This window comes from Myotis myotis, unplaced genomic scaffold (assembly GCF_014108235.1).
Source record: "Myotis myotis isolate mMyoMyo1 unplaced genomic scaffold, mMyoMyo1.p scaffold_m19_p_9, whole genome shotgun sequence".
Lineage (NCBI taxonomy): Eukaryota > Metazoa > Chordata > Mammalia > Chiroptera > Vespertilionidae > Myotis > Myotis myotis.
The window spans coordinates 14,649,562-14,662,713 of NW_023416401.1; the positions used below are offsets into that span (position 1 = coordinate 14,649,562).

The 13,152-nt window shown below is 37.4% G+C and overlaps 1 protein-coding gene across 1 annotated transcript in view; it reads left to right on the forward strand.

The window, feature by feature from the left end:
* Positions 1–13,152, forward strand: part of RIT2 (Ras like without CAAX 2) — a 258,959-nt gene that overhangs the window by 124,857 nt on the left and 120,950 nt on the right. The window contains exon 4 of the mRNA XM_036323184.1: positions 11,701–11,892. Within this exon, the coding sequence (XP_036179077.1) occupies positions 11,701–11,892 (192 nt within the window). The remainder of the gene's footprint in view (positions 1–11,700; positions 11,893–13,152) is intronic.

Consider the following 13,152-nt stretch of genomic DNA (forward strand, 5'->3'; position numbering starts at 1 on the left):
ACTGGGAATCCACACATACCAGCCAACTTGCCACCATGTTGCCAGGGAAGTCAAGCTCTTACCATTCCCTTCACCAGATTCTCTGATGTACCTCTGAAGTTTAAGTAGCATAAAACCATTTCAGAATCACTCCTATAACAGAGTACCCTCCACAGAGGTATGGCACATCAAAGCAGTCATGTTTTCAAAGGCTTTTGAAAATCAAATTGGTGACCAAATTATTCAGTAATAAAACACTGAAATTAGGATTTGTTTCTTTGGTTTTCTTGTGAGATAAAAAAGATCAATCAAGGAAAATGTGTCTTATATGTCTTCATAAGCTTCTGTGATGTTAGAAGCTTTCTAGTTATCTCTACTCTACAACATGCCCATTCTCCATAGAGCAAGCATAACTATTTATTAGAAATGGCATTTATCCATTTAAACCAGGGGTCCTCAAACTATGGCCCGCGGGCCACATGCGGCCCGCCAAGAACATTTGTTTTTTTACTTCAAAATAAGATATGTGCAGTGTGCATAGGAGTTTGTTCATAGTTTTTTTTTAAACTATAGTCCGGCCCTCCAACGGTCTGAGGGACAGTGAACTGGCCCCCTGTTTAAAAAGTTTGAGGACCCCTGCTAAACAGTAGCAGTTTAATGGAAGTTGTCATATATTCAAAATCTACTGGGGAATAGAAACATTAAACATGGTCTAAGCCTTGATGTTGACCCTAGAATATTTAAATCTGCTTGATGACACAAACCTAACTCAAATATAATTGCTATTTAATTATATCATAGAGATATAATCAGTTGCTAATTTTTGATTTTCATAAGTGAGGGAAATATACACAATAGATTATCAGTAAGGACTGGGTTTGTTAGCCATAGTTTCATGAAAGAAGAAAAAATAGAATTGACTCTGAAGAATGTATACAACAGGGTTCACGGAAGAGAAAGGGCAGCGTCCCAATAATGTAAAAGAGATTGAAAGTCTGGGTTTTCTGACGTAGCTGTGTGTTTGTTTCTATCCTTGCCTGAGGATATGTTTTAATTGATTTTAGAAAGAGAGGAAGGGAGAGAGAAACATTGATGAGTTGCATCCCATACATGACTGACCGGGGATTGAACCCCAATCTAGATATGTGCCCTGATTGTGAATCAAACCCACAATGTTTTGGTGTATGGGATGATGCAACCAACTGAGACACCCAGCCAGGGCTGACCTAGCTGTGTTTTAATTACTAGTAGCTATGAGAAAATGATGTCATCACTATGTTTCTTAGCCCCAGTGTTCTCATCTGAGGAATTAGAGACGCAGCCAATAATCACTAAATTCTCTATTAGCTAGAAAAAGTTCAATTTCGGGGACCAATGTGTGTGAAGGCATAGTGGTGAAAGGAGATAATTAATATGAGAAAGAAGTAAACCCATTAGAGTAGGAAGTACATAGTCAGGATTGACTGGAGATAAAGCTGGGTATGGAGCATGATATCAGGTTATATAGAGTCATAAAATCAAGCACATGAGTACAGATTTGATGTGAAAGCAAGTGGGTAACCACTGGACCTTTGGAGGCAGAAGAGCGGCATAATGAATGTAGTGCTTAAAGAAGCTTAGTTGGACAGGGAAATAAAGGAATGATGGATTGGTTGGAGAAGAGGGAGCCTGGGTTAGAGCAGCCACCCAGGAGGCTGTGACTAAGCTGGAGGGTGAGGTATACCAAGCACTTTGCTAGGGCCTGGAACCTTGTAATCTATGCCTGGTTGTAGAAGAAAATCAGAGCTGGCAGCAGTTAAAACGGCAAAACAGATTTATTCAGGACCACTACAATGAGGAGAGGAGACTTCAGTATAAAACTGGGATTCATTCCAAATGGACCGGTAGGAATTTGTAACCAAGGAGCAGGGTGGGGATGGGTGGATGGAACATTGCTAAAAGGAAACATTGGAGATAAGGGAGGATTTGGGCTAAACTCACCTAGTAGGATTCTTACTGAGACAGGCCAGGGTGGTGATCAGACATCATATGGAAGGTGGTAGAGGTTGAGGACCCTGGTGAAATATCCAGGACAATAAGAGAAGATGATGAGAGGTTCTGGCCACACCAATTTAGAAAGATTGTTGCTAAACTTGGACAATGCAGAAAGAAACATAAATGTCCAATCATCAAGACCTAGCTGAAAGGTTCAAGGGAGCCTGAATAGAATGTGGTCAAGGAAAGCATCTTGGTCAATTGTACTCTGGTATGGAGGACAAACACTTTGGCCATCGTTTCCTCATTTGTATGGTGAGGATATATGAGCTTCGCAATAAATCTATGACATTTTAGGATTATCTGGTAACAGATTATTCTTAGTATCACAAAACAAGGTGATTAGGATTTTACCTGGAGAACCAAATAGTAATTTATTTATTTTCTATTCAGCCAATAGTAATATGAATTACTTTGTGTGATAGTGAGATTTTTCACACCATTTCATGTGTGTGTGAGTGTATATATATATATATATATATTCGTGCACAGGTAGAGTCCCTAGCGGCTGCCGGCTGCTGGCCGGGGCCTCCCTTCCCCCGGCTGCCTGCCAGTGCTGCTGGCTGGGGTGGGGCCAGCCCCACACCCTGGTCAAACACTTGGCTGAGGGGACAATTTGCATATTAGGCATTTATTATATAGGATATATATGTGTGTGTGTGTGTGTGTGTGTGTGTGTGTGTGTGTGTGTGTAGTGGGGCAAATGTAAGTTTACAGTTTGTATGGAAACTGTAATACAATAATTAATAAATAATACAATAATACAATAATTAATAAATAACAAAAGAATAAACTATTTTGCATACTCACAACTGTAAACCTATGTTTGCCCCACCCTGGGTATACACACATATCTCACACATTATTTTCTAAGTGATAGTAGTATCCTATCATGTGCTCTAAATCAATTAGCAAGTGCAATTTTGGCATGTGAATTTTTTATTAACTGTGTTGTTGTTGGGACCATCCTTTCAGTATCATATTAGGGATGACTAAAATGCAGTGGATGAAATCCTTTTTTAATGGCTCTGCTGCCTTCTCCCAAGATGCATTGCTGCAGGTTTATTAGCAAGAAAGCAGCTCACAGTATGAATGACCTCCAGGATAAACAGGAAACCAGCTGTGATAAAAATACCTTTTAGTGGATTTGTACCACCAGAGGCAGTCATGAAACCTTAAGTCTTCCAGAAAGTACAAGTCAAACAGATTGGAAAAAGACAAACAGACTTCTATGGAAAAGAAATGTGGTGCATCTCGAGATAAGCGAGATTCATTTTTCTTCTCTTATTAGAATAAGACAAATTATTGAAGGTAAAACTGATATAAGAAACATTAAATTGCATTTTAATTAATGAAGATTTCAGTGGGATATATATTTACATAAAAGGTAAACTAGACCTGGCCTTTTGTGTATAGGAATGAGTAAATGACTAAAAGCTTTATACATTTAATTTAGAGATTTGATTCCATTTTCCTTTTATCTCCATCCTCCATTCTCCAAACCTTACTCTCCTTAAAGTGTATCTCATCCAGGGAATGGTAACATCACTTAAAAACATTTAGCTTAAAGTAAGTAATTAGCTAAATGATAAGATAATTATGCATTGGGCTCTGATCCAGGCACCTTCCCTAGTGCTTTGGAGAGAACAGTGCTGAATAGCCCTTCTCCCAGGTAGTTCAGAGTCTAGTGATGGAAAGGAGAGCAAAGCACATTAATTACAGTGCAGAGGAAACGTTATAAGTGCATAAATCTGGACTAAGTACTGAGCATATTTGGCAAGAGAGAACAGAACTAGGAGATAGCAGTCTAAAACCATTTTCACAACATCTTATTTAAAATAGATAAATATGCTCTCAATGGGACCAAGCTCCAACCCTCTCTTCCTAAAATGTAGCAACAACAATCTCTGTTCACCAAAACTAACCCAGACTAGTCAACTTTATACCCTAATTCCTATCCCTATGATCAGTCCAAATGACTTGTCTCCTGATTGTGGCTTTCAACCCTGTCCCATTCAGATGTTCTTTCACATTTACCCTATTTCTAGGTACTTATAGATAGTTCCTTTTAGGCTTTTAGTGTCAACTCTAGACAAATGCCAACCTTTAAATGATCCAGGGGCCCCTTCAGTTATTTTCTTTCTAAATTGATGTCTTTTTATTATGACTTCCGTTGTTTTCCAGGCTCTAAAGCTACAAATACTGGAGCCACATTAAATTAGTTCTTCCTTTCCTTGGAGAGGCAGTGTGGTATGATGTTTCTGATTTCTAATTGGTAGCTCTCAGACTTTGGTCATATCATTTGGTATCTCTATACTTCGATTTTTTTTCCTATCTATTGTGGGAGCTAATAATATAGACCACAGAGGTAGAACATGAGCAAAAGCCCAACCAATGGCTCAGTAGTATTGATTGAACCATCTATAGCATTTTTCTATTCATTCACTTCATTCCCAAACTGGTGTCCATCAAGTCTTCCTTCTTTTAGTTCATCCTTGAAATGTCAGAAATATTTCTCTTCTCTCCATTTTTCTCTCCATTTTTCTTTACTGTAATCTCTCATTCAAAAATTTTCCATTCTAGCTCCTCTCCCATAGATATTTATGTTAGGATTACTGCAAAAACCTTCAAGAGTTTTTCCATGCCTTAAACCTCTCTTCTCTCCACTCATCCAATTATTGCTAGAAAAATCCTACTGAAATAGGGCTACATATTTTTTTAAAAATTCTCTTGGGTTTTTGGTTTCCTATCCATCTAATCTAAAACCAAGCTGTCAGGGCTTTCAGCAATGTGACTTCACTTGACAATAGAAACATGCCACTCTACATGATACACACTGATGTGTTTTTTTCTGTAACATCATTTCTCATCTGAAGTGTATATGCCAGTCCCCTACCACATGTCCCTAACTTTCTCCCAAGCCCACACAGTACACCGCCTTGCACATCTATCATTGTCCGGGTTTGTGTCCTTCACTGGGGTCTGGAAGTTTCATTAGTGATTTAACATATGAGCAGAATTGCCACTGTCCCAGAAGACCTGCCCAGGGAGTCTCTTTTTGGAGTTCTCTCACATGCACTCTTGGCTACTCTTTGGTGGTTATGCATGTCAATGGGGCCAGTTTCGTGTGCCTGTGATTTGTGTGACTGTCTAGGGCTCTATGCTCAGAAGGGCCATGTGTTTGGTTTAAGGGTCTGCTGTTGCTGTCTTGAATTTCTTAATTTTTGAACCAGAGTTTCCACATCTTCGTTTTTCACTGGGCATACAAAAGATTTAGCCTGCCCTGCATTATTTTGAGTTGTGTTGAGGTAAGAGCTTTATAAGCGTCATCTTCATTATAGCCTGATTCTAGGTACGCTGAATCCTCCAGTGTTCAATGCCATATCAGAATCAAGGGTCATTATAGTTTTTCAAGCAGCAAAATAAAATTATTTTAACTATTATCTTCAATTTTCATATGCTGTTCTATCTTCCTCAGAACAGCATTTCTGTATCTTATTTGAGCCTTGCTACAGTAGGACCATGGAGTAAGTCTATAAAATGCTTGGAGAGACTTACATTGAATTAAACTTACATTCTAATCAGAGACTTAGAATTAGGAAACCTGAATCTGCAGATCCTTTTGATATTGAGAGTATTGTCTCTTATCTGAAACCCCATAAGAGAAATTGTTTTCAGTTCTCAATGCTTAGGGAGAGATTTGTGTCACATGACCCATTAGTGTATTGTTATTGACCACAAAAATGGCATAATTGATTGTGTTTCTACTGTAGCTTTTGTTGTCTAAAAGTTGAGAGTCTAAGTTTACAGATGAAATTGTATCCGCAATGTAACTTGGCTTTGATGTTCTAATTTCTATTTGTTCTTTTCCATACTTATCCACATTTTTGTTTTATTATATGTATTGTTTTATTATAAGCATTATACATATATCTCATATGTATTATTTTTTATTTACTATATGTATTGTTTTATATCTCAAATCTAGATGCCTGTCACATAGTAAGTGCTCAATGAATAGCTGATGAATGAGTTAGGCAGCATTCCATGATTTAATGCATTCCTGAAAGTACATTAGTGTCAAATATTGAAAGACAGGTGACAAATAAATGGTGGCCATAGTTATGTTCTCTTTTAACTACAAAATAATATAAAGTCCTGAATTACATTTTGCCTTTCAGAATTAATTTTTGACCATATGGTATTCTGCATTTATAAAAGCCCTTTGTTCCTTCCCATTTCAATTAAATATTCTTAACCAGCTTCAGACATCAGATCCAGACTGAAGGACTACCACTTCCCCTGACTTCAGTCTTTGTACTTTGCATCAATACAATAAATGTATGATACCTACCCTTTTATCACTTTCATAATATAGGGTGTCCCTGCATTTTTATATTTTATTTTTTCTTCTTTAAAAACTTGCAAATGAAAGTAATAAGAACCACAGTGCTCCTCTGACAGACCCCCAAAATTGAACTGTTGACTGGTAAGCAGGTCCCAGAAGTGTAATTGCCCTGGAAAGGCTGAATTGGAATCACAAAAGGTTATTTAATGGTGACAATATCAAAACTTTGGAAGTAGGGTTGCATTAAAGTTGAGGAGATCTTTACAAATCATAAATTTAATAAAAACACATCACATCTCATTTTCTACCCCAAGCTTTCTTTGCCTTCCTTCTATAAACTGCTCCTGCCCTTCTCTGAACCTCATGGTTCATTTAGCCCTCAATCGCTCTTCTTTTATTCTATCCTGGTCCAGGTGAGTTTCTCCAACCAGAACAGGGTCATACTTCTTTTTTTTTTTTTTTACTTCTTAATATAGCTTACCACTTGGCATAGTGTCAAGAGTATGACTGACTTTTTTATTTACTATTTTTTACTAGGACAATAAATTTGGTGTGGAGATGTGTTATCTTGGATATATGGCAATCAGTATAGGCAATGGTATGTGTGTGTGTTCGTGAGGCAGCAGTTGAAAGGAGGATCTAAGTGCAATGCTAGAGTATTTTGGAAACAGTGAGTCATTTATATGTTGGAGTAACACTAATTGAATGCAATGGAAAGCTGGCGCATTCCCTAAGTTTCTGAAAACCTGATAGAAAATCTTACTCTGCTAATCAAGAAACTGAGACATGAGATTAATCAAAAAATACTTCTTTGTTTTCTTTTTTTAAATATATTTTTATTTATTTCAGAGAGGAAGGGAGGGGGAGAGATATATAAAAACATCAATGATGAGAGGGAATCATCCATCAACTGCCTCCTGCATGTCCCACACTGGGAACTGAGCCTGAATCTGCAACCTGGGCATATGACCTGACCTGGAATAGAATTGTGACCTCCTGAGCCAGACCAGCTATCGGAATTAAGAGAATTCTTACACTATTTTAACACCAGGAAGCAACAATAAGGAACTGATCAAGCTGCAGCTTGTACTCAAAATAGCTTAGAAAATATTATAAATGCTTCTGTTTGCAGCATTTTACACAATGGGTAGGTTTCATAGATATTTTTGCTATTTATGGACAGCAAATGATATCTAGTATTGTTCCTAAATAATTAACCAACAAGTGTCATTTATAGCAGGGAGCAAATGAAGAAGATATTAACATTCAGGATACACAGAACAGAAAGTACAGGGATCTTTAATTCATGGGTGAACAAAAATGGAAGCAACATGTTGAACATCACATTTTTTTTATATAAAACGGTTTCAGGGTCATATATTATTAAGCTGATACATAGTCGCAGAGTTTCTGCTCAATTCTCTAGGCCCCACCAGCCTCCCATGCATCTTTAAGCAACATATGTATGCTATGCTATGAAAATAGTTGGTATAGACAAGGTCAGCTAAGAGGAGCCCCCCCCCCCACCACACACACACACACACACACACACACACACACACACACACACAATTTATTGAGCTAATTAAATTGTATCTGTTTTATTGGTAGACAGATTCTCCTATTTCAGCAGAAAAAGGTTAGTAATTTCTGATTACATGTATTTGAGAATTATTTCCACATTTATATCTAATGCCCCTCTAAGAGGATTTCATGCCTGTTCTCCCAGTGAAATGTTCTATTCTGCAGGATTTGTACCAGAGATAATAATAGGATTAATTTGCAGAGTATTTAAAAATTCATCACAGCATTTTCACATCTGTTCTCTCTTTTGATCCTTTCAGCAGTCTTGTAAGATGGGTTAAGTGTGTGTTCTATTCCCTTTGGACAAAAGAGGACATTGAGGCGCTGAGGGGTTAGGTGATTGGTTAGAGGACAGGTCCTAAGTGAGTAACAGACCTAGAAGTTGTGTTCTGTGCCTCCCAGGTTTTGTGCTCTCAGATCAGAAAGACCATTTCTGAACATAGACACAGAATTACATACCCCTACATTTGGGTGCAAAGCAAAATCAAACAAGGAGCCCATTAAAATGGTAATGCTGGAGCCCCACGTCTGGGAACTCCAATTCAGCTCAGATTCGAGGCCCAGGACATCTATTTGTAATAGAACGCTTATGTGGCTTTGAGTCTAGTTAACCAACATGATTGGACATTCACTCATTCATTCATCCAGGACTGTTCCCTGTGAATTTCACCTTCATGTACTTGGCCTGTTTTCCTCATAGGTTGTTGGGGTTTTTCAAATGTATTAACCTTTTCTCTATGGTGTAGTTATTGCTGAAGATGTCAAAGTTATTGTTGTTTCCTTATGACTGACATAGAGAAAACCCTACTCCAGTCCAAATTTTAAAAAAATTCAAAGATTATGAAGCTATTTCATTTCTTACAACAAAATAAAATCCATATCTAGAAGAGACTTTGTAAATGGATAATAAACATGAGATACTATGGCTCATAAATACAAAGGAAGGAAACAAGATACTATTTTTTTACTTTAAAATGTATGAAAGGTAGAAAAATGTGATGTGACATCTGTGAGAATGAGTGGAAATGGGCACTTTATGTAATGTTGGGAGAGAGTTATGGGAACAATGTCTCCGGTGGTGAGATCGGCACTATTTCTCAAAAGTAAAAATGTATGTTCTCTTTGATATAGCAGTACTACCTCCCAGAATTACATAAATCTGTGCAGCAAGGGTGTTTAAGAATAGACATTGCAACAGTGTATGTAACAGAAATAAATGGAGGACATAAATGCTTCCTTAGAGGGAACTAGTTAAATAAATTATGGTACATGCATAAAAAAATTATGCATTCATGAAAATAATAATACTTCTGTGTGCTAATATGCCATGGTCTTCAAGGTACATTAGGGCTATTAAATCTTAATTAAGGTAAAATTATATATGTTACTATTTGAGTATGAAAAGGTGTATAAAGGTAAAATGTGTATGTCTATGCTTGTATACACATAGATATTTCTTTAAGGATAAAGAGACTATTAACTGTCACACATTTGGGAAGGAAAACTGAAAATTTGAGGTAAAAAGAAAATTAATTTTATATATACTTTATACCACTTAAATATCTTGGAATGTGTATTTGTTATTTTTTAATACTCAATAGGTAATTGAAAATAATTTTAGTGCTTAAAATAATTGTCAAATAAAATGAACTGTAAGTTGTAAAATATATCTTCACTTTATTTTAGTTAGCACTTTTATTATGGTTTTAATAATATAAAACTAATGTAACAAATCCATTTATATTTTCTTAAATATTACATATATTTCTATGATGATTATGTCATTTGTATTTGAAAACTAATTATATGTTTGGGAAACATCACTTAGTAATTTCAGTCCATAATTCTCTAGTTTATCCATATCACCTATCAGATTTTGACAGAGAAATAGGGTTTTCAAAATTAGAGAATGTCAGAACAACAAAGGGCTTCAGACATTTTCAGAGACAAAGAAAATTGAGACCAAGTCGATTTGTGTCTCCTGTGCTTGTACATTTGACTCACATAGCAAAATTTAGGATTAACCTCAAGTAAAATTTAATACTAAGTAAATTGATACAGTGAGAGTCAGAGAACATGAATTATTCAAAACATTTTGTTAGCTGGCTGTCCATCCATGGACAAGTCTCCTTTGCTCTCTAGGCTCAAGTTCTTACAACCTTGCAATGCTTGGTGGATCCCAAGGAAGCTGTTTGTACCCATTCCATTTGACTGAAAACAATTTAAGAAATTCATGAACTGATTCAGGACCTTATTAACTTTATTACTTTCTCTAGTTTTCCAAAATTTCTGGATCTGTGTAAATGTTCTCATTCAAAAGACAAGTCACGTTAAATCAAATGAACATTTGTTTAAACAATTACTCTGAGCAGAATATTTTAGTAGTTCTTATAAACCCTTTCCCGGGTGAAGAACTCACATCTTTGCCTCATGGTTCAAATACAGCTCAAGTTCATGTGAATCTTTCTTTCTTTGATTATTTATCTCACAAATTATCCAATTCACAATTTGTTCTTGTGGTGCTCTATTTTATTGTTTAGGGTGGCTTGTTCCACAGGCAGAGTCTAAACTTTATATTTCCCATTGCATGAACCTAATTAGCTCTTGTGACTTTAACAATAAATCCAGAATAATAGTGAGTGAAAACAGATATTTCAGACTGAGAGAAACTTTTTAGATCACAATTTAAACCTAATATTGACTTTTCAGTTGCCAGAACTACTTTTTAGTAGTTCAGGGGGATGCAATATGAAAACCTAAGACAGCAATATCCCCAGGATGAGACACTGATATATTGTGGAAGGTGATTCTGTCTCCTGCAGAGAGAAGAGGAAGGAGCAATGGACAGAATGTAAAAATAGACTCATGACTCAGCATCATGATCTCTCTGTTTGTGCCCCTCAAAGAGAGAAATCTAAGAATATACAAATAAGGGCTGGAAGAGGTTAAAGGGAGGGGAGGGAGAGGAAGACCTATGTAATACTTTCAACAGTAAAGATTAAAAGGAAAAAAAAACACACATGAATACCCATATATATAAATGGTCTGCAATTATCTAATAACTTCCTTCTATCACAGGGGTATCAATGTTAAATGCTAATGTGTTTCCAAAATTTTGAGGGAAATTTTATTTCTTCTATGTTTTAATGTTTGGGGTATACAAATTTAGATCTATTTTCCTAAAATTAAGTAATTAAATAGAACACTATTAAAAGTATATAATTTCTATATATAAAATCCTACCATTATGTCAGTGAATCTGCTATTTAACATATCTCCCCTGAGATCTCTTAAATCTTCTATGACTAAAGATCAATGCTCTGAACAATTTAAAACATTATTTTTATAATGGTACCAGAGGCCCAATGCATGAAAATTTATGCAAGAGTCAGCCTTCCTCCCCTTGGCTGCCAGCACCGGCTTTCCTCCGGCACCCGGGACCCGGGCTGGCTTCCTCCAGGCTGCCCACAGGCAGCTGGGAGCCAGGGCCCAGGCTGGCTTTCCTCTGGTCCGTCTTTGTCAGGAAGGATGTCCGGAAGATATCTGGTCTAATTAGCATATTACACTTTTATTATTATAGATATTTAGACCTCATAGTGCTACTCTACTGAAAAACCCACAGAAACACTTTTAGACACTGTCTACCCAAACACTTAAGTCTCATAATTTGTCTGCTTTTGACGTGTTATTTTATTAGTGGTGTGTGTTGGCTTCACTGTCTCAAACTGTATCCCAATTTTGTTCTTTGCTTGCAGGCAGAGTTCACAGCCATGCGGGAGCAGTACATGCGAGGTGGGGAGGGCTTCATTGTCTGCTACTCTGTCACCGACCGCCAGTCATTCCAGGAGGCTGCCAAGTTTAAAGAGCTCATTTTTCAGGTCCGTCACACCTACGAAATACCCCTGGTGCTGGTGGGCAACAAAATTGACCTGGACCAGTTCCGCCAGGTGAGTGCCAATTTTATCCGTTAGCTTCTGTCTTTTCCTCCTTGGACACATAGTACCAAGTATGGCTGCTTTCCAAGGTTCATATGGAGAATTCTGAGGAAGAAGTGATGCACATGATTTTTCTAAGAAATCTTGGAGGTTCTGTGGTATTTTGTGCTAGCCACCACAATATGTCCCATCTCCCATGTGACTTTGCTGTGTCCTTACCACTCATTCCCCCATCAGGAGGCTTCTTCTCCCAGCCTCTTGGATCTGGGCTGGTCCTGTGATTTATTTTAAGCAGTATAGTATAGTATAACTTCTAAGGTTGAGCCTCAAGAGTGAAGTTCTTCCTTTGCCACTTGAAACACCTGCTATTAGGGTCGAGCTGCCATTTAAAAAGACCACGCTAACCACTGGAGAGAGCCAGAAAGCAACATCCAGTCTCATGGCTGTCCCTGCCAAGGTACCAGATCCATGGCATGACCATTGTGCATGTGCCAGCACCAACCACTATCTGACTGTTACCTCATCAGATACCCTATCTGATGGAACAGGAAAACCTCCCAGCTGAGCCTTGCCTGGATTTCTGACCTCCAGAATCCTGGGCAAATAACATGGAATTGTTTAAATCACCATGTTTGGGATTTTTTATTGTTTCATGAAAAATTGAGCAAAACAGAACCCTTGCCACCTTCCAGAATCAGAACAAGCAACAGCATCTCAGGTTGAATAAGAAATGAATCTGCTTCAAGTTGCCCCAGCTATATCACCGTGATCCCCAGAGAGTCTCACAATTTCTCCAAGCAAACAAAACTGATAACGCAGAAACCATGTCTAGTTTAGACTGAGATCCATTACCGGAGTTCATGTGGCGCATCAGTTTATTCTAATGTCATCAGACACTATCAGGGCCTAATGGGCAAACCATGATGGCCTCATCTCAGATGTCTACTGAGTAATACTTCAGCTGTCCTTAGGACTCCTGAAGAGACTAAAAAACAAAAACCTAGTTCAGACAAACCATTTCACAATTTCATTGCCATGACTCACTTTGTGCAGTTACATTACGGAACAGTTACATGCAAATCAAATTTTTGTAAGTCCAATTCTCTAAATCGAGTGGCTTAGTTATAATCTGAGATGCTTCAACTTTATTTGCATTGACTTTAAAATTGAACTGGTTTATGTTAGATGTCTTAAAGTAGCCTGCTAATAAGGCTTTTGCTAAGGTGAGAATCTCCGCTAAAGGAATTCGTTTTCTCCTACATTAAGTATTTT